The 23,069-nt window shown below is 47.4% G+C and overlaps 1 protein-coding gene across 1 annotated transcript; it reads right to left on the bottom strand.

Annotated features, from left to right (window-relative positions):
- Nucleotides 1–284: 284 nt before the first annotated feature.
- Nucleotides 285–3,714, bottom strand: LOC124674811 (eukaryotic translation initiation factor-like). The gene is made up of 5 exons (XM_047210867.1): nt 3,407–3,714; nt 2,058–2,226; nt 1,808–1,933; nt 627–692; nt 285–519 (listed from the first exon to the last, which is right to left on the bottom strand). The coding sequence occupies exons 1-5, from the start codon at nt 3,634–3,636 to the stop codon at nt 469–471; spliced, it is 642 nt and encodes a 213-aa protein (XP_047066823.1). The 5' UTR covers nt 3,637–3,714; the 3' UTR covers nt 285–468.
- Nucleotides 3,715–23,069: the final 19,355 nt, after the last annotated feature.

Here is a 23,069-nt window from a genome sequence, read left to right as displayed (position 1 = left end):
AAGTTCCGTGTGGGGCAAATATCAATGGACCAAGGTATCAACACATGTTCTATCTTATTAAGCAGGCATATGATAGGAACCGAAACAATTTTATGACTCAACTTGGTTAGAGTAGACATCTAGGGAAAATACCCTTGTATCGGATCATAAAACCAAAATGTGGTTAGGTGTTGTGAAGTAGGCGTTGCAGAAATGGCAAATGTATTTGCTGGCAGATACAGCAAATACATTTTAAGCACGAGAACGTATGCATCCCACGTCCCACAAACGATTGCTCCTCTGGGTTGTCAAAACCAAGGGGTACTGAGAGAAAAATTGAGTGCATACAATAACTTTGTATTCTCTTAACCACAAGCAATCAGAGAGCAAAACAACATAATAGATTGGAAAATTGCCTCAAACAACATCTGTCAAGGCTGTTCGAACATCTGCCACTTCTCCGAGCTGCAAGCTTCATCATGTGAAGCCTTACACGGTGTATCGTCCGCCCCTGCTTGGTTTCTGACTTCTGGAGTCGTCCTGTATTTGAATTACATCAAAACAGGGTGAGCTGTGGACATGTAATATTTCTCTACAAGTGCCTAGAGCAGCATACGCTATTTGAGAAAATAAGAAAAGAGGCATACATGGAAGCTGTAGGTCATCTTATCATTGTAGTCAACAATATCCTTCCATTTCTTGCCAATGTCTACCTGTATGATAGAAGAAAGAGAGCGCTCAATACAGTTAGAGTTAATATCTGAACATGATCAAAAAGCAACAGTTCAAAAGTTGCGGGCTGGGGCTAGGTACTCTTCCTGGCGGTATGGAAGGAAAGGCGCCACATTATTATTTCCAGGATTTCTAGCTTGTTTTTGTTGGTCATAATGCAAATAATGTGGCACATATATGTAGAAAGAAGCTCTTATCGTAAGCTCTTTTCCCATTGATGTAATAAATGAATTCCTGTCTGACACTATTCAATCAGAATGTAACCACTATCTAAAGTAATAAAGCAGTACATTACAATTTATGGTACAAGACTTAAGTAAAAAATGCCCACGTGATAATGTTTTTCTATATAGAAATAAAAACAGTGAGTTGTAAATTCGATACAAAAATGAGAAGACTCAAAATTATTAAGTACCTTAGGGAAAGCACAAAATGTTTGCCTTCGTGCTTTTCCTAGAGATAAAACTTAAGAGCATCTTTTTCCAGTTGGCATATATGCATAGTGGGTACATGCATGTTGACGTCATACATTAATAGCCTACACGGTGTTCCGATGTATTGTAACTACTTGCAGGACACAGACAACCACTTCAGTGCAACACGCCAACACCACAAAGACAAGTACTGTCCATGACAGCTAAATGGCATTAAATGAACTCAAAAAGAACGAAATAGTTCTGAACCGTTTTCACTTCAAGAGATAAGAAGACGGGTCCATGGATCGTATACTCTGAAGTTGGTTGTCCAATTGATACTTTGCTTTGACATGTAGATGACTATTACAAAATTCTTATAAGCTTTTGATCCTAAGTTCCAACTGAAAGCTTGTTATGTTGCCACGTGCATTTATTCGAGCTATGGTCTGTGGACCGCTCAGGTTGTTTTAGAATAAACTCTGAAATTAAGAACATTAAAATGGACTATAATAAAACTAGCTGCATGTTAATTGATGACTATAGACGAGGCGACAGAGCACTGGACTGGACTACAGATTATGAATGTCTCCAAGAACATTTGAAGCAAAACACTAAAATAAACGAATAACACAAACACTGGTGAGGTTGATTTGCAAAATGATTTTGGTTTCAGAACAAACCTGAACAGCTTCATTACTTGCAGTCTTAGTCCACAATGAAAGCTTATCCTGTCTCTGGCGAACACTAGCAACAACTCCACAAATTTCCTGGCTTTCATCAAACTGCTCTCCAATCAAAGCCATGCACTGCATGATTACGAAGTTAGTCAAACAAATTCCCTTGACAGGAACTTTGGGCCAGATACAAAAAAGGAAATAACCATACTAGATTTCTAAAGCACCTCCAAAAAATAAAATTACAGAAACTTACGGTTTCAAGCCACATAGTATCAAGGTTGGGCTTTCTGCTGGATATCACAGTCCATTTTCCCCCATTTGCGCACTCTGGGTCTTCCCACTTGGGTTCAACCCCAGCCTTGAACAAATGAAAATCAGCACTTCCTTGCAACTTACTTGGCTTGAAAATCTGATCATACAAGCTGCCAAAGAAACAAGGCTCAAGTTAGAGAAGAAATTGTAGCTTACAGAAACATAAAGGATAATCAAAGTAAACAACATCCTGAGAAAATAGGAAGAGCTGCTGCGGTAGAAGTTCAGTATAATAGAAACAGAATTTGATTATAAGTTCCTGCACACAATAATCATGTGTATTAGATACTGCTACTCTTAAATATGACTATTCATTAGGGGTTTTAGGGTCATGTTTGTAGACACAAGGTACGTAATGATTGGTTGGTCCAAAACCGAACAAACATCATTTTTACAATACAACATCGTTATTTTTAATAATAGGGCTTGCCCACATTTTTAAAAACGACGCTAGCATGTACCTCCGGTCGGATTTAATCGCGGAGGGTACCTGTCCATGCATGCACTTGGATGGGCGCAATTAATTAAGCCAGAGGTAGTAGAGACTAGAGAGCCTAACGAACAGAAGAAGAAGCAAATAATGAGTGCCTAACAGAACCAACCATAACAACAATCTAGGAATATTTCTTCAGGTTCAAGTGGAAACTTCTGTTTATCACAACATAGAAACAATGACCTGCTGGACTTAATAATAATAAAAATCAAAACCTCGCCTACACATGTTGACATATTTAGTTCAACTCCAAAACAAAGACATAATATATTATTTCTACTAATAAGAAGATTTTACTTTCAAAAAATCGTTGGGAGGAAGTTAAGAAGGAACAATATATACAACTTGGCCTGCTCAACTGGGATAATACGAAACAACAAAGTTGGGGGAATTTAATAGATAATAGAAATAATCCGCTATCAAATGCAGGAACGAATAGTGCCATATAGTTCATCCCAACATTAACATGGATGATTTAACCAATGCTACCTAGCGCGCACACAACCAAAATAATGTTGTCCAAAGGCAAACCCATCCCTACCCACGGATGTGAAATCTGTAGCATCCAATCGTGTAATCGACAAATATCTTCAAAATAACCTAACAAATTAACCATGTTCTTATAGGATATGTTGGCTTAACAGCGTAAGGTGGCATAGACCTTCTCGCACCGAAAATCCCCAATCATATATAACCACCGAGGATGGGAGCCAACAGTGATTCTAGATGACCAGATCAGATCTGATCGGATTGGGTAAGGAGGGCAGGAGAGGGAGGGAGCGCACGCACGCACGTACCACCAGAACTCCTCGACGGTGTCGAAGGTGTAGCCCTTCTTGAGCGTGCTGCCCCAGGCGGCGCCGGGCTTGGGCTTGGTCTGGATGTCGTACCAGAAGGTCCACTGCCGCTGCAGCTTGTGCGGCCCCTTCGCCGCGGCCTCCGCCGCACCCGCGTCGCTCTCGGCCGCGACCTCAGGGGTCTCCGCCGCCGCCACCGCCACAGGAACAACAGCTTCGACCTCCGCCATGTCTCGCCGCCGCCTTTGCTTTTCGAGGGTTTTGTGGGTGTGAAGGATGGGTCGCGAGAGAGAGAGAGAAAGAGCAGCCGCCGAAGGGAAAGGAAGGGGAAGAATGTTTGGTTCGGGCTTCCGAGATATCTCGACAGACACGGGTGGGTCTGAATGAGCCGTGTGGGTTTTACCTGGGCTTCGACCCAGTTTCTGTCCGATCCTCTATGGGCTGAAGAAACATAACCAAGCGTCCCAAACGCCCGCCAGGTCGAGCATTTGGGGACCTCGCTCCCCAGCCGCATCCCCTGAACCTCACCTTCATTTTTTTTATAGAATTTTCGAAAACATAACCATTTACTATACGTAGCATATAAATAAATATATTTATTAAAATTATTTTCAAATTAAAATACAATAAAAAATAAAACAACTAAACAAATGTAATAAATGAGGTTAGATCAAGGTGCCGCATCATTTGCTGATAATCATTTGATCCTCCACATATACTTAACGAGATCATTTTCAAGTTGCTCGTGAATATTGCTGTCATGGATCTCCGCGTGCGTGACGAGGAAAATAGCAAAATCTACAGCCAACTCATAATTAACCTCCGCAAGAGGACCCTAATACTCATAGGGACCAACATGTCTCATGACCTGATTCTTGCTGTCATCCTCGATGATCATATTATGCATGATCACACAAGCTTGCATCACCTCCCACATTGATCGTGAGAGCAGGGTACCGAACAATTGCAAATTGAGCTTGAAGTACACCAAATGCCCACTCGATATCCTTCCTGCAAGCCTCCTGTCGCGAAGCAAAATGGCAATTCATCTGACCTGATGGAGTCGGGATTGTTTTACAAAAGTGTCCCATTTTGGATATATACTATCGGCAAGATAATATCCTTTACTATATTGGTGGCCATTGATCTCATAGTTTTATGGTGGAGCATGACCTTCCACTAGTTTGCTGAACACCAGAGACCGCTGCAACACGTTGATGTCATTGTGTGATCCCGCCATGTCAAAGAAAGAATGCCAAATCCATAGGTCATAATCTGCCACGGCTTCAAGCACCACACTGCAATATCCATGACGCCATTTGTATATACATTGTCAAGCGAACGGGCAGTTCTTCCATGACCAGTGCACGCAATCGATGCTTCCAAGCATCCTAGGGAATCCTCTCGCAGCATTTTGTGCCATGATCCTTGCAATCTATTCTTCAGTTGGCCCTCTCAAGCAGTATTTGCCAAACTTTTCCACCACAGCTCGGCAAAACTTGTACATGCACTCAATGGCAGTAGACTCACTCATGCGAAGGTAGTCGTCATGTGTATCGATAGGTGCTCTGTATGCAAGTATCCTCATGGCGGCGATGCACTTTTGAATCGACGAGAACCCGGCAACGCCTAGAGCGTCGTGCTTCAGCTTGAAGTAGGGGTCGAACTCTCGAACGCCGTGTAGGATATTCATGAACAAACCCTTGCTCATCCTATACTGGCGCCGAAAATCATCAGCCTGTGTTGCGTCATCTACGAAGTAGTCATTGTGCAGCATGGTATGCCCCTCCATCCTCTCCCGAGGCTTCGACTTTGTTCTTCCCGACCTTGATCCTCCGCGGCGTGGCCTCTTCCGCTTCTCCGCATCGGCGTCAAGAATGTTCTGGAGGGACGCGATGATTAGCAAATGCTCCTGAATGTCATCGTCGAAGGCTTGCTCGTCCTCCAGCAGTCGGACAAGAATCTCGTCGTTGCTATCCATGTTTGAAGCAAATTAATGGTTAAAATTCATCCGCGGCAGACGAGGCAACGAACATCGACCTATCGCACCTACCTGAAAAGGCGTCGAACGCCTTATGTGCGCGGAGGTGGAGCGGGTTTGACGACATGTTCTAGGACGCGCTGGCGAAGCGGCGGCGGCGAAAAGGCCGGCGAGAGAGCCAGCCACCACGACGGTCCCCTACTCAGAAGAGATCTGCCGTCAAAACGACCGGCAAATCGAGCGGCGGAGGGGTGGGAGGCACGGGACGGAAGGAGCGACGAGAAATAAAAGGCGCGAACCAACCATGGTCGCCGACAGGTGGGAGCCCGCCTCGCTTTTCGTTGTGTCTGGCGTGCCCGGAGCGTCTCCTATGGAGTGGGGACGGGCTCGGGGCGCCGGACACCGTATTCGACCGCGCCGGACGGAAGGAGGCTTTGGGGCGCGCAGCTGGGAACGAAATTTTGTCCAGCGCGCCCCAAATACCTTAGGGTCCGCTTTGGGGGACGTTGCTGGTGATGCTCTAATCTGCGGCCGCTGATGCGAGCGGGCGATCCCGACCTCCCTACTGTGGTGTGGAACAAAAGTTGAAAGTTGGTATGTATGGAGTTAGTCGGTTTTAAAAAAAACGGGAAAGAGGGGGTCTCGAAGGACCCTGAGGGCTGCCATTATATCCGGTGGGTTACATTTTGCATATAGGACACTGACAACACAGTCCTCAATAGTTACACCGGAGACCCTAGAACAAGAATAGGAAAAGTAGTGAAGTCCTTTCTCCTCTTCACCAGTTCTGAGACTCTGATGACCCACAAGTATAGGGGTGTATCGTAGTATCTTCGATAAGTAAGAATGTCGATCCCAACGAGGAGCAGAAGGTGTTGACAAGCAGTTTTGATGAAGGATTCACTGTAAATGCTCACAGATAAGTATTCAGGGGGTTTTGATGTAACAGATGAATAAAGTACGAGTAAGTAAAATGCGAGAGAAATAATTGCAGCGAGTGGCCCAATCCTTTTTAGCACAAAGGACAAGCCGGTTTGTTTACTTATAATGACCAAACGTTTTCGAGGACACACGGGATTTTAGTCTAGTGCTTTCGCTACATACAGTTGATTAATCTTCATTGTTTTGATAAGTGTTGTGTGGGTGAACCTATGCTAATGTACCGCCCTTCCTAGGACTAATACATACTTGTGATTATACTCCTTGCAAGCATCCGCAACTACAAGAAAGTAATTAAGATAAATCTAACCACGGCCTTAAACTGCGAGATCCTGCGATCCCTCCTGCATCGATATACCAACGGGGTTTAGGTTTCGTCACTCCGGCAACCCCGCAATTGGTAAACGAGTACAAGATGCATTCTCCTAGGCCCATAAATGGTGAAGTGTCGTGTAGTCGACGTTCACACGACACCACTAGAAGAATAACACCACAACTTAAATATCATAACATTGAATATTACTCAACCATAGTTCACTACTAACATTTAGACTTCACCCATGTCCTCAAGAACTAAACGAACTACTCACGAGACATCATATGGAACATGATCGGAGGTGATATGATGATGAATAACAATCTGAACATAGACCTTGGTTCAATGGTTTCACTCAATAGCATCAACAACAAGTAGAAATCAGTATCGGGAGAGTTTCCCCTATCAAACAATCAAGATCAAACCCAAATTGCTACGGCGGTGACGATGTCCGGCGGAGGAGATGGCGGTGATGATGGTGGAGATGATGATGATGGTGATGGAGATGATGTCCAGCTCGATGGCGGTGACGATGGCGTCGATTTCCCCCTCCGGGAGGGAATTTCCCCGACGGACTCCTGCCCGCCGGAGAGCTCTTTTCTCTCTGGTGTTCTCCGCCCCGCAGAGGCGGCTGTAACCCTTCTTGAGGATTCTTCTGTGGCTTCGGTCTTCGGGACGAAGGGTTTCGCGAAGAAAAGGAGGCGAAAGAGGCCGAGGGGGCTCCACACCACATGGTGGCGCGGCCAGGCCATGGGCCGCGCCACCCTATGGTGTGGGCCCACCCCGGGTCCAGTCGGCTCCCCCTTCGGCTTCCTCCGTCATCCGGAAAAATAGGATTTTTGGTAAAACTTCCTTCCACGGTTGATCTCCCGAAATATTGCATCCTGACGGTGCTTTTTCCAGCGGAATCCCGGCTCCGGTGCTCGATCTCCAAATAATCATGAAACATGCAAAATAGATGAAATAACATAAGTATTGTGTCCCAATATGAAATATATCAATGAATAACAGCAAATTATGATATAAAATAGTGATGCAAATTGGACGTATCAACTCCCCCCAAGCTTAGAATTCCACTACAAGAAAAGTTCTGATAGACAACTTCTCAAAATCGTCCGCTAAGGGGTATTTTTCGTCGCCCATGGGCCTAACCCGACGATATGGGTTCTGTTGTGGAAACTGCGTCAGGCAAAGTCCAACGACGTTTTTTTCGGTCCGTCGCGCTTGGGCGCCCTTCCGCCACGGAAAATCGGACCGTTGCGCAAGTGTTTCGGGAGCCCGTTGACTGCCGACGTCATGCAAGCCGACACGTGGCGGACGCCGTTAATCGGCGGTTAACGGCGTTAACCGCCGAAGCCCCGTGGTAGATGGTAGGCCCACACGAGGCACCGCCACGTCTTAAGCGGGGCGGGCCAGCTGACATAGTTTGACCGGTCAACTATATAGCTGGGCTGGTCCATTAGTTACGTGGGCCGGGCCTAACCTCTAAGGTTGATCGGTCAAAACTTAAATGGGCCGGCCCATTTAACATGTGGGGTCCACCTTACGGCCATCGGGCCGGCCCAAGAAAGCAAGTGGGCCGGGCCGAAACACGAGTGGGTCCCACTTTCCTGTTAAAGGGCCGGCCCATTTAGTGTGTGGGGTCCACCGTGTAGCAAGTGGGCGGGCCAAAAACACGAGTGGGTCCCACTTTCCGGTTAAAGGGTCGGCCCATTTAGTATGTGGGGTCCACCATATAGCAAGTGGGCCGGCCCAACAAGATAGTGGGCTGGGCCACAAAAACACAGGTGGGTCCCACTTTCCTGTTAAAGGGTCGGCCCATTTGGTGTGTGGGGTCCACCATATAGCAAGTGGGCCGGCCCAACAAGATAGCGGGCCGGGCCAAAAGCACAGGTGGGTCCCACCTTCCTGTTAAAAGGCCGGCCCATTTAGTATGTGGGGTCCACCATATAGCAAGTGGGCCGGCCCAACAAGATAGTGGGCGGGCCAAAACACATGTGGGTCCCACCTTCTGTTAAAGGGCCGGCCCATTTAGTATGTGGGGTCCACCATATAGCAAGTGGGCCGGCCCAACAAGATAGTGGGCCGGGCCAAAAGCACATGTGGGTCCCACCTTCTTGTTAAAGGGCCGGCCCATTTACCATGTGGGACCACCATATACCAAATGGGCTGGCCCAACAAGATAGTGGGCCGGCCCAATAAGCATGTGGATCCCACTATCGTGTAACCGGGCCGGCCTACTAAAGAAGTGGGCCGGCCCAAAATGAAAGTGGGTCCCACACTACGGTAAGTGGGCCGGCCCAATCCGTTGTAGTGCCCTACTTGTTTGACTAGTCAACATGCATTAAATTTCATGAGCCTAAAATCCGATATCAATGATACACACAATTACATACACAAATAAAACAAGTAGGAAAATTACAAGGCAATTCATGTGCCCAAATAAAAAAATTACATAGAATCATTGAGGACTTCTATTAGCATCATCAATAACACGTTGACATTTGGCAATCGCCTTGATTGAATCTTGTGTACTCTTTGTCAACATATCGACTACGGATCTTAAAGCAGCAATACCATGTCTTTTATAAAGTACGACCTTGAGATATTTATTGTTTGATGAAAGCAATGGTCTAGGTTGACGGCTATGAGAAGATGCATCGAAGAAATATCGGAAGTTTTTGTGGGCCTCACTTCTAATGAAGATTGCTTCATCACAACCGCATTCCGATAATAATGCAAAAAGAGTTAAACGATGAACTATGCAAACATTTATTATGCAATGTAGATATAAGATAATAACAAGTTGCATAAATAAGACAATGTATGGAACTTGTACTAAGCACAAACTTACATCATAATGTTGCACAGGGTCGCTACGGATCCTTTTTGGCGACTATCTTCTAATGATGATTGCTTCATTAAAAGCGCATTACGGTAACATTGCAAACATAGTTACAACAATTAACTATTCAAACATGTATTACGCAATGTAGAGATCAGATAACAGCATGTAGCAAAAATAAGCACAAGATAAGATAAGATGCATGTACTAAGCACATACTGGCTCGCTGCAGGTCCTTCTCTTGCGTGCACTAGTCGTGGTCAACATGCCTCGTCATTTTAGGTTCAGCCATCAAGTGAAATGCTAATCCTCCTGCTCCATTGTCCTTAATCCGTGTTTAGATATCACATTTAAGACCAAGTCGAGCTGGTTTCAAATAACAAAAAACTTGAGCTGCCAAATGAATAAGCCAATATTTACCGGATATCGGATTAAAACCAACTAGATGTTGCTTTGCATGAGATACGAATTTCGGACATTCGATTTAGAGTAGGGTAATGCCAAGGTTTTCCACATAAAGTAAACTGGCATTAAGAATGACCAAATGTCGAGTTCAAATCACCTTCGCAGTTTCTCCAAGACAAGCATATCAAATAGGCGTAAACATAGTAAAGCATGAATGGCATTGCTATGGCAGGGTTCCAAGTGTTAATCTCTTGCATAAGGAACAATGCATATAGGTTATAGATAATACTGGAAGTAAACGCCAAAATTACCAACCAAGAACTTCAGATTCCAACCTTCCCTAGCGTACCCGTCGTTAATGTTGGATGTTCTAATAAGTGGTTCGCATGATCAATCCCTAGGAAAAATAACATTGACAAGTCGGTCTATGATAATACAAAGACCGGACATGCACGCAACGAATAACTATATAAGCTAAAGACGAGGTATAATAGAAAGCAGATTGGAAATGCACATAGCATGATTATAAAAGCAATGTGAGAATAGCGAGACACGAGAAAACAGCTAGCGACTAGCGGTGAGCTAATGACGTGGTATAAGAACAAGAAGATTGGAAATGCCCATAGCATGACTATAAAAGCGATGCGACAATAGCATGCGAGTACAAAAACAGCTTGGCAGCAAATGAATGGGTATAAGGCTATAAATATGTGGATGCACACAAGTGTCGGTAGAATGAACATGATGGTAGCGACCGGATAATGCTTTTGTACTTGTACAATATTTAAACAAACTTCATGCGAAGCAACACATCAAGAAAGTTAACGGCATATGAGATCTGCAAATAACTACACAAAACATGGCTAAAGAAACACCACGATCTAACGGGCCAGCGAACTAACCAAGCCGCGGCGGGGTGGACGGGGGCGGCAACTTGCATTCCAGCGGCGGCGAACGCGGGAGACGATGAATCGACCCTGTTTCGGTAGAAGCGGGCGTTAGTGAAGCGGATCTGGTTGGTCGGCAAGGGATTCGGTGAAGTTGATACGGCCCGCTGCGCCGAGGTAGTCGGTGGCGAGGTCGGCGGTGAAGCGGATCCGTCGGTGGCGAAGTCGGCGGTGAAGCGGATCCGTCGGTGGCGAGGTCGGCGGTGAAGCGGATCCGTCGGTGACGAGGGCGGCGGGGAGCGGATCGGGTGGGTGGACAGCCAACACGATCAAGGCTACGCCGTGGAGGAGTATGCCGGCGGCGAAGCGGATCTAGTACTGTAGAGAGTCAGAGCTTTGGCGTGTGAGAGTATTTTTGAGCTAATGGGGCGAATGGTTGGTGGGTGGGTGTGGGCCTGTGGGGAGGGTTCGGGATCTAGGCAAGATATTTCATTGTTACCGAATGAGCCTGATGACCCACAAGTATAGGGGATCGCAACAGTCTTCGAGGGAAGTATTACCCAATTTATTGATTCGACACAAGGGGAGACAAAGAATACTTGAAAGCCTTAACAGCGGAGTTGTCAATTCAGCCGCACTCGGAAACGAGACTTGCTCGCAAGAGTTTATCGAGTAGTAACAGCTTTATAGCGAGTAGCAGTAGTGAAATAACGAGTAGCGAGTAACAAAGACAGCAGTAGTGATTTTAGTAAACAAGCAGGATTAAAATATCGTAGGCACGGGGACGGATGACGGGCGTTGCATGGATGAGAGAAACTCATGTAACAATCATAGCAGGACATTTGCGGATAATAATAAAACGGTATCCAAGTACTAATCAATCAATAGGCATGTGTTCCAATTATAGTCGTACGTGCTCGCAATGAGAAACTTGCACAACATCTTTTGTCCTACCAACTGGTGGCAGCCGGGCCTCTAGGGAAACTACTCGGATATTAAGGTACTCCTTTTAATAGAGTACCGGAGCAAAGCATTAACACTACGTGAACACATGTGATCCTCACATCACTACCATCCCCTCCGGTTGTCCCGATTTCGTCACTTCGGGGCCATTGGTTCCGGACAACGACATGTGTATACAACTTGCGGGTAAGATCATAAACAACGAATATCATGATGAAATAATAACATGTTCAGATCCGAGATCATGGCACTCGGGCCCTAGTGACAAGCATTAAGCATAACAAGTTGCAACAATATCATAAAAGTACCATCTACTGGACACTAGGCACTATGCCCTAACAATCTTATGCTATTACATGACCAATCTCATCCAATCCCTACCATCCCCTTCGGCCTACAGCGGGGAATTACTCACACATGGATGGGGGAAACATTGCTGGTTGATGGAGAGGCGTTGGCGGTGATGGCGGTGATGATCTCCTCCAATTCCCCGTCCCGCGGAGTGCCGTAACGGAGACTTCGACTCGCCGCGATGGAGTTTCGCGATGTGGCGGCGTTCCGGAGGGTTTCCGGCGACTTCGACTTCTCTCCGTGCGTTTTTAGGTCGAGGCGAATAAGTAGTCCGAAGGGGGCGTCGGAGGCCGACCGAGGGGCCACACTACATGGCCGCGCGGGCCCCCCGGGCCGCGCCGCCATGTAGTGTGGGGCCCTCGGGCCTCCACTTCAATTGCCCTTCGGCTCCGTCATTATTCCGGGAAAATAGGCCCTTTCGTCAAAATCCCTAGGTTTTTCCCGAAAGTTGGATTTCTGCACAAAAACGAGACACTGAACGGTTCTGCTGAAAACAGCGTTAGTCCGTGTTAGTTGCATCCAAAATACACAAATTAGAGGCAAAACAATAGCAAAAGTGTTCGGGAAAGTAGATACATTTTGGACGTATCAACTCCCCCAAGCTTAGCTTATTGCTTGTCCTCAAGCAATTCAGTTAACAACTGAGCGATAAAAGAACTTTCACGAACACATTTGCTCATATGATGTATATATTCTCATGATATGGCTGATACTTAAGCAGTTCATAATAAGGTACGTGCAAATAAGATCATCTAACAGCTATGTCAATCATGAAGAGGTACCAACAATTAATAATAAGCATCATGAATCATGTATATAAGCAGGATTGCAATGTTCATAAGAGAGTATGATAAAGTGGTATCTCGCTTGCCTGTATTTGATCGGCAAAACATAAATGCCCGGGCACCTTTGAAGTTCATAGAAAGACTAGAAGTAGTGATTGTCAAAGATAAAAGCATCAAAGTTATACCACAATCAATCATATTTTGAGACAAGCATATTATACTAAGAATGACAGTTGTGCTCTCAAGAAAGTGCTCAAAGAAATAATGGAGACACAACATAAAAGTAAAAGATTGACCCTTCGCAGAGGGAAGCAGGGATTAACATGCGCTAGAGCTTTTCATTTGTAAATCAGGAGTAAAATTATTTTGAGAGGTGTTTGTTGTTGTCAACGAATGGTAATGGGTTCACCAACTACCTCGCCAACCGGACTTTCAAGAGCAGCTCCCATGAATTATTTGCATGTTTATGTAGCACTCCTTCCAACCTTTCTTACACAAACCATGGCTAACCGAATCCTCGGGTGCCTGCCAACAATCACATACCATGAAGGAGTGCCTTTTTATTTTAGTTTTATTATGATGATGACACTCCCCCAACCTTTGCTTACACAAGCCATGGCTAACCGAATCTTCGGGTGCCGTCCAACAATCACAAACCATGGAGGAGTGTCTATTTAAGTTAATTAATTCGGGATCGGGAATCCCATTGCCAGCTCTTTTTGCAAAATTATTGGATAAGCGGATGTGCCACTATTCCATATGAGAGTCCGTCAAAAGTAAATGACAAGGTTGAAAGCTAAACACCACATACTTCCTCATGAGCTATGAAACATCAACACAAATTAAGAAGCATTTTGAAGGTTTTAAAGGTAGCGCATGAGAATTTACTTGGAATGGTTTGAAATGCCATGCATAGGTATTTATGGTGGACACTCCGGAATAACTTGGTTTTCATGTATTTGGAGGCACGAGCAGCGTTCCCGCTCAGTACAAGTGAAGGCTAGCAAAAGACTAGGGAGCGACAAATCAAGAGAGCAAGAATCGTCATAATCATGCTTGCGGCAAAATAAATTAACCGAGGCATAAAAGTGATACAAGAACTCGAAGCAATGTAAATCATTGAGGCTTAATTGACTCTTGTTCAGTCATATGCATGCGTGAGCATGTGCCAAGTCGATATAAATGAATTATTCAGAGGAGGATACCACAATGCCATACTTACTTATGAATAAAACAATGCAAGCAAACATCCATAACATGCTACTCATATTAATAGATTGGAGCTAATCATGAGAGATCATGAACTACTAGACTTTCTCAAATAACATACACCTCACATGAACCAACTAAGCATGCTCACATGGATGAGTATATGTACAAAAATGAAAACAAATAGAGTTCATACCAGCCTCTCACCACAATCGATTGTCGTAGATCGTCATTATTGCCTTTTCACTTGTGTAGCTTGGATAATATGAAATGAAAACCACGCTCCAGCCACCGAAGACCATTGAACTCATAATGAACTTTACAAACCAAAGAAGAACAGCAAATATTTTTGGTGTTTTCGAATTTGAGAACAAGAACAAAAGGAAACAAGCAAACAAAGCAAAATCTTTTTGGGTTTTCTTATAGCAAACTAGTAATAGCAAATAAAGCGAAACAAATGCAAAAACCAAGATAAACAAATGATGAAGAGAAACAACAGAAATATTTTTGGTCTTTTTGTGTTTTGGGAAAGAAACAAAGTGAAAACAAGAAATAGCAAACTAAAAGAAACACAGAAAAACGAGATGGCAGAAATCTGCCAAAACCCGACAGCAGTACAGAAATCGATTTTTACAAAAATCTTACGTTGCTCAGTTCAAAAAGTGTTCAACTAATGAAAGTTAGATAACAACCTGGGGAACATGCACAAAAATTTGCAACTCAAAATACTGTTCTGGCTGGGCACACGAATTTTTACGGTAACAGCCCAGAATCTGTTTTCAGGCAGCACTTCCCCAAATATCATCTTCCTCTCATTAGAAAACCACTCAAAGAGACTAAACAAGTATATACAAGTATCCAGCAATTATAATATGCAAAGAATGAGTGATGCCGGTATACCTCCCCCCCAAGCTTAGGCTTTTGGCCTAAGTGGAGTTCAATCCCATCGATCCCATGAGGTAGTGTCTCCGTAATATGAAGATGGGTCGTATTCCGGGTATGTGCTAGAAGAAGCACCCGGATATGTGACGGTGTGGTCGTAGGAGGTCCCGACGTCCTCGGAGTCATGTTGCTGGTGGAACTCTTGTATCTTCATATGTTCATCCACCTCCTCCTTAGTGCACGACCATGATTGCCTGTCAATACTTAGCAAACCTGGTTGGGGAAGAGGAATTTCTTTCTCATCCCCGTCAGAAAACAACATTCTATAAACCATATTATCTAAAGTAGAATCAGTAGTCACAAAATGATGACTCTTCATAGCAACAATGTCAAGTCTCCTAGGGGCCAATGGCACATCATTAGGATCAATAGGAAGATTTAGATATGTTAAAACACGCAGTGCAATAGTTCCTCCAAAAATAGGTCCCCTGGTAGACAGGCGGCGAGCAATAAGAGCACCAAGGTGATAGGATGTTTGACCAGTAAGTGCAATATTCAGGAAAGCAAGATGGTAGCTAGAGATATTACTAGTGTTCTCCCTACCAAGAATGCTAGTAGCAATGTAGTATGCAAAATACTTAATGGCGGGGAGTTGAATGTTCCTTATCTTGCCCCACTGAATGGTGCGACAATCATCATCGGTAATCCCTCGATAGAGCTCCAACAAGTCCCGAGGGTTGTCATCAATCCTACTTGCTGTACCTGCAGGGACAATATCCAAAGCAAGACAAAAATCCTTCAATTGCATAGTAACAGGATTACCATAGATCCTGAATGCAACCGTTGGCTCATATTGTTTGTTGTTGAACTGGAAGCTCTCGACGAAAATTTTTGTGAGCATATAGTACTGCTCCCTTTCATCTCCCATATAGGTGGTTAACCCTGCCCTGTTGACAAGGGTTAAGAAATCCTCCAATATCCCTGCATTCCTTAGAAAATCATAGCATGGGAAAGTCGAAGCATTAGGAGGCCCGTTGTCCTCTTCGGGCGCGAAGCTAGGCGCGAGGATGTCCTCGTTGTACGACCGCCTAATTTGGGTGGAGGACCTAGAAGGCCTCCCGGTGCTGGTTGTTCCCTTCTTGAACAATTCTCCAAATTTGAACTTCTTCATTTTCTGAAATTTTCAACAAACAATATAAAACTGGATTTGGTGACATATAATTGAAGGAAACTACCATAGGAACTTGCTAGAGTACTAATCATGCATCAAAACTAATTTCTACCAATTAGAACAAGCATGCAAGCTCACCAAACATGTTACCTACAGCAGCAAAATATTCAAGATATACTCAACCAAACAAAATTCTACTTGGATGGGTGGAGGAGTTACATACCAAGGAGCAAATGTGCCAAATTTCAGCAGGAAATCTGAGCTGAGCAAAGAGATCGAGAAATCTGGAGTTCTTGAGCAAAAACGCGAGTGAGAGAAATTTGGTACGAGTTTTTTCGGGAGAGAGAAGGTGCTTGGGAGGAAGAGATGACAAAGTGGGGCAAGGAGGGGCCCACACCACATGGTGGCGCGGCCACCTCCTTGGCCGCGCCGGCCTGTGGTTTGGCGCCCTCTGGTGCCCCACAGGTCATCCTCTGGTGCTCCCAGGTGCCTCGTCGAAAAATAGGACCAACGGTTGTTGACTGCCAAAACCCACCGGCGGGCAGCGGCCTTGTCAACACCGTAGAGCCGGGAAGAGCCTAGAGCTGCGGCTTGCTGAGACCCCTCCGAGCGACGGCCCGCAATGCTCTTCTGGTCACACGCGGCGATGCGAAGTGCAAGGGCGTGCCACCTGACCTATACCTGTCGGGAAGGTGATGGGGATGCCTCGCTTAGTTTCTCGCGAGGCATACATGTAAACATTAAATACGAGCCTCGATCGGCTCTCAGGTTATCCTGTGAATCGACTCAAAGAGCCGATCCACCCATGATTCGTACGGGGTGCACGAATACTTGGTGGTCCTGCTTGATCAAGATAAAGCTAATTAGATCTACGACGATTTAGGGTTTTCACCGCATAATCGGATCATCCTACTCCAGGTTGGGCCTCGCGGCCACGCACGGTGCTCGTAAGCCGATCCTAAACAAGGCCTAAAAACCAACATGAAGTTGATCCTCGGAACATCCTGTTTAGGACTTGCGAACGCCACCCTACGTGCCACCTGGATCCTCCCCCTTTGTAAGGCCTAACTATTGCGGATATTAAACTAATCCTTGTAGGACAAGGAGCAATCGTAACGGATCAGATCTACTAAATAATGATCAAGCGGGGTGCCGCCCCACACCTGAGATAGGCGTGAGGGCGGCTAGATATGCAAGGGTTGCACTACGTAAGCATGCTTAAACGAAGAACAATGCTAACCCTAACACATCTATGATAACTACGTTGCTCGCCATCAAAAGCGCTTCGATACGAGCAACGCATGAAAAACGTGGGGCTTGTCGTTGCCTAGATCGCAAGATGCGATCTAGGCGGCATGTCGCTTACCTGATAGAAACCCTCGAGACGAAGGAGTTGGCGATACGCCGAGATTGGTTTGTTTTGGGGTTGAACGTGAGTTGTTGTTTATTCCATAAACCCTAGATACATATTTATAGTCCAGGGGACTTTCTAACGTGGGAATATCCCCACCGTACACGAGACAAACTCTAACTTTTAATCCATGACGCAATCTACTATAAAAAGATACACGGGTAAACTAACCCAAATTCTCCACATAAGGCCGCTTCAGAAATCTTCCATGTGTAATCTTCCAAGCCCATCTCTCTCGCGGCCCACCTCCTGATTTGACCAAAATCCGGTGATAACACATGCCCCCTGGTTTTGGCAATGATAATTCCAAAACCACTCTGTTTTTCCTTCGAAGGGTCATGTCGTGGCGGAAGCGAGCCGTTACAGACATCCGTCATCATTATGCCCTGTCTTCTCGGCTTCTCTACAAATCCCGACAGCTTTGGCGTCGATTCCTTGGAAGTCAGTAATGGCATTAAACCTTCACCAGATTTCTCATTATTTAACCGTGCCGACTGGTTAGCTCTCTTTATCCTCTATTCCATCCCAGCCATCGGCACCAAAAACCCTCTCCTCCTGTAGCAATGTCCTCCTCTTCCTCTTCCTTCTCAAACCTCTTCCCCCAATCTTCGCCGAAGAAGAAGAACGAGGACAGCCTTCACCCCGCAGTGAATCCCTTCTCCTTCGACAAGGAGGAGAAAGAAGGAGAAGCAGCGAAGGCCAAGGCCTCCCCCTCCGCCAAGCTCCCGCCGAAGAAGCGCTCCCGCATGTGGGCGGACAGCGAGGACGACGATGACGACGAGGAAGAAGATGAGGAGGAGGAAGATGATTCCTCCGCCTCCATCGGGTATCCTCCAACGAAGCGCTTCCGCGGCTGGGGCGGATAGCGAGGACGATGATGATGACGAGGAGGAGGAGGAGGCTCCGACGGACGGCCGGGGCAGCGACGGCGAGGAGCTCCTCAGGGAGCAGCGCCGACGACCTCGACGACGGCGACGATGAGGACAGCGACGACTAGTAGAATAGGGCTAGCGTAGCGAGTGCACTAGGCACTAGATCCCTCTTTTGAGAGCCATCGGCTCTTCTTGTAAAGCTGCTCCTTTGAATTAATGAGAACTGTTCTTCCAATTTCTCCTTTCATTAATCCAATCTCCATCCCTCCGCTTGCCACACCAAGACCGATAGTGACGAATCGGGTCATCATTGATTTTCTCAATCGCGGCGTTTTGCAGCCCCGCAGCCCGATGACTATTCATCGGCTAACTTGAGGAACCAATCCCCTCTTTTTCTCGCAGACACCGAGCACGGTCCAAACCTCGTACCAGACGACGGCTTTTCCTTCCCAGTTTCTCCCTGAGACGATCATGATGCAATAACAACCGAGGTGACTCCAATCGGCTCTCAAGAACGAGGCATTCATAGGCCTGTTGCCCCCGAGTCTCGGCCAAGGCAAAACGAGACGAGGATACGCCAATTAGCTGTCCGGACCTCGGTCTTGATCATGTCCGAGGGAGTTTCTTATGCGGAGCCAGCCGATTCGAACAAAAATCGGCTTCTCAAAGCGGAGAGCCTTCAAGGTGAGCTGCCCCCGAGCTTCCTCGGCTCTTGCGAGAGCCGGACCGGCTCCTTTCCTTTGGTGGCATTGCTCTTGAAGAGAGGATCCGAGCCTCCAAACTACTCCATTGAGGAGTTCCTTGATAAAAAATCTCCCTTTGTGCTCCATTGACCCTCTGATCATAACAGTTATCCCCCTTGAGTCGATGGCCACACATCGGCTTCCACATCCTTAAGTCGATGCCTGCTGCATCGGCTGTGCTCGAAAATTTTCGAATTTTCAGAGATATTTTTTTTACGGCCGACTCGTGCATCGGCCCCCAAATTCCAATACCCATCACCGAGAAGATGAGATGCTTCCGTTGCATATCCTCGTATTTTCATATACCGGGTGCCCCGAGCCGATTCTGTCAAGAGAATTGATGGTATCGGCTCCGTTGGATAACATGTTGAACCCGGGCGAGAATGGTGGGTGAGGATAATTTTGGCCGATTGCTTGGAATCGGCCTCCACGTTGCTTGCTCGTTGAAGGTTTTGTAAGTTCCCTTCATAAATTTTTGGGGCCGATCACAAGGATCAGCCTTGCCCGATTTGCTCATTGGTTTGATCTTGCTATTCGGTTAGGCTGGATAAAACCAACCCAACCTCGACTTGATGCGCTTGCTTGTCGTCCACCTTGAGTGCACCGTAGAGTCGTGGAGCACTAAGCTTCGTCGGCAAGGCGAGTACCATGTTTGTGCCAGCCGATGTCTCATCATCGGCTTTCCTCTGTTTGGGCGCCACTCCATTTTCCGTGGACGACCCTCTTCATCCAGGGGTTCGGCTGAACCTTTGCAGCCGGATCAGGTCGTGCCTTCCTTAGCGTATGCGAGGTATAACCTCTCGGCTTCCTCCGGGCCGCGCAATCGCCGAACCCTGCGCTTTTGGGAACGGCCGAGTCCGTCGGGCACCACCTTGGCCGGTGGTACCTGTCTTCTTCTACTTCTCCTCGTCTTGAATCCTCAAGATCTGCCCACGAGGTGACTCGGCCGCGTTTGCTTTGTGGCGGGAGAGGCCCTAGGCGCCTCGAACACGGACACGTTGGCTGCCTCCTTCTTCTTCTTGTTGCATTCGGGCAATTGCCGATTGTGGGCAATCGGCTCATTCCTGAATCCCAGCGGTGTCTGAAGAAGGGGCAGTCCCAGTGCCTGGCGTTGTCATCTTGCTCCCTTGATTTTTCCGTGGCACGGCGTTCGTGCTCCTCCTCATCGTGATCATGCCGACGATATCTTCTGGCTTCTCTAGCCAGACGATCTCCTTCACCATCATAGTTGGTCCGACCGGCGTTGGTCATGCCGACTCACATATTTGTTGAGGAGGTGATCGAGAGAGGGTCGCTGATATCTTATATTCTTCACCTCTCCCTCCGTGACGTAGTGCTTGCCATCATGAGCGGAGCCGATCGCGTGGAGCGGCCTCCTCTGTATCCTTGCTATGAGAGCGGCTGCCCTCATCTCCATCTCCGCCGAGTGGTTCCCGAGTCCTACCATGTTGATGCTTGAACGAGGGACCTGGGCTGGCAACCCTTAGGGTAGGTGACTTCCACCATGTTAACGGCGGGGAAGGGTTGGGTGTCGACCTTCATAGGCGTACTTGGTTGAAAATTAGCCGCCCCTTCTCTATCGCCGCTTGGATGTGCTGACGCCACACCTGCGGTCGTTGGTGGCATGGGAGAGCGAGTTGTGGAATTTGCGGTATGGCTTTCCGTTTAGCTCTTCCGCCGTGGGGAACTTGAGACCTTCGGGGAATCGTCCAGCTGTTTCTCCTTGAGCGGGAGGTCGAAGATTTGTTCAGTCTTGGTCACGTCAAAATCAAATCCACAGGCGGCCCCGGTGGCTTTACCCATTTGCGGGACACGGGGGTTCCTCCCAGAGCCCACTCAGCCACGATACTTCTTGGTCTCCCGCGAGCACTTCATCTTCCTCGTATCGACCATGACTACTGCACGCTTGAACTTGTCTTGGTACGGAGTCCGGGTGCGTGCTGTTCATATGCTTTGATAATTTACTGAACCATGTGCGCCGGCGAGGGATGAGTACGCTTGGGAGGCCATGTCCTTGAGCTGTGTTGCAAGGCACGCTACTGCCAACTCGGCTGCTTCCTTTTCGAGTTATACGAACCGAATAACATCGGTTCCTAAGATTCTGAAGCGGTGGATGTACTCTGTCACCGTTTCCACGCGCTCGACGTAGTTGTGCTAGATCGGCAATGCCGGACTCGGAAGCTTCGAATGGTATTGCATATGGAGCTTGTTCTTCCAATTGCTTCCAAGGACTTGGATGGAGTTCTGCTGGCAAAGAGGTGTACCATCCAAAAGCCGATCCGTGAGGAACTGTGAAAAGAGCCTCACGCGTAGGCGATCCGACAGCGAAGCCGGTCCTAGTTGAGCCAAATATCGGCCGACGTGCTCGATGGAGGCTGGAGCCATCTCGATCCACTGGAATTTGGAGAAGTCGGGAGCCGATATTTAGGTGGCGGCGGGATCATCTCGTAATCGTCGAGGTACGGCTTGGAATAGCCGGCTGCCCTTCTTTCGGCACCATGCTCGGACTGGTCTCTCGGTATGGTACTCGATCGATCCGCTGTGTCTGGCCGTAGGAGTTGCACTGCTGAAGATTCGCGGAGTGGCGTGCTCAGCCAGCCATGTTTGCTTTTCGGCTACGAGCCAAGCTGCAGGGAGCTGGGCTCGGGGTTTCGTCGGTGTGGCGTACTTAGTTAGCCACGTACTGCCTCTCAAGCCTGCATTGCGACGTTCCTCTTTGTCTTCGCCGGAGTCCCCGATGTTGTGGCCTGGTTTGTGAGTGCCCGGTCACCACAATCGCACATACGTGCCACGCGTATCCTTGAGGGATCTCCTTAGGCGCCTCCGTTAAGAAGCTGGTAGTCACTAGGGTCACCACCAATCTTGTAGACGAGGAATGCCGGTGTAGTCGGCATTTCGGTAGAGTGCTTGCCAACGCATATGGCGGCGGTGGGCGGGCTCGGAATGGCAACTCTCCTTGATGAGTCCGAGAGCTGGTCCGACGGCGAGTGCGGTGGCTCATGATCTCCTGGATTACGCGCGAGCGACACGCTCCAACACGTTGACCAAGTTTTGGAGTGGCGATGTAGCGAGTGAGCCACCAAGTAGTTGATCTCTGCCGCAGTGTCCGGGTGCGTTCCTCCGACGGGGCGAGAGGTCTATCCCATCGAGTGCACCTTGCGGTGAGAATCCCTTCCATCGATGCCATGGGAACGGGTTCTGCGAAAGAGCCGATGAGGTCGGCTTCGAGGTGGCCTTGATCTCGTTGTATTGCTTCTTGAGCTTGTCGGGCAGCTCCTCGTAGGTGAGCGGCGTGCCGTCCGCCATCTCGGATGTAGATGGCGATGTGGTTGATGTAGACGTTTGTCCCACCGGGCGTGCCAGAATGTGTTGACTGCCAAAACCCACCGGCGGGCAGCGGCCTTGTCAACACCGTAGAGCCGGGAAGAGCCTAGAGCTGCGGCTGGGTGAGACCCCTCCGAGCGACGGCCCGCAATGCTCTTACGGTCACACGCGGCGATCGCGAAGTGCAAGGGCGTGCCACCTGACCTATACCTGGTCGGGAAGGTGATGGGGATGCCTCGCTTAGTTTCCTGCGGGGCATACATGTAAACATTAAATACGAGCCTCGATCGGCTCTCGGGTTATCTGTGAATCGGCTCAAGAGCCGATCCACCCATGATTCGTACGGGGTGCACGAATACTTGGTGGTCCTGCTTGATCAAGATAAAGCTAATTAGATCTACGACGATTTAGGGTTTTCACCGCATAATCGGATCATCCTACTCCGGGTTGGGCCTCGCGGCCACGCACGGTGCTCGTAAGCCGATCCTAAACAAGGCCTAAAAACCAACATGAAGTTGATCCTCGGAACATCCTGTTTAGGACTTGCGAACGCCACCCTACGTGCCACTGGATCCTCCC

This window comes from Lolium rigidum, chromosome 7, assembly GCF_022539505.1.
Source record: "Lolium rigidum isolate FL_2022 chromosome 7, APGP_CSIRO_Lrig_0.1, whole genome shotgun sequence".
Taxonomy (NCBI): Eukaryota; Viridiplantae; Streptophyta; class Magnoliopsida; order Poales; family Poaceae; genus Lolium; species Lolium rigidum.
Note: the sequence above shows the minus strand (reverse complement) of the source record. Positions and strands in the feature narration are given on the sequence as shown.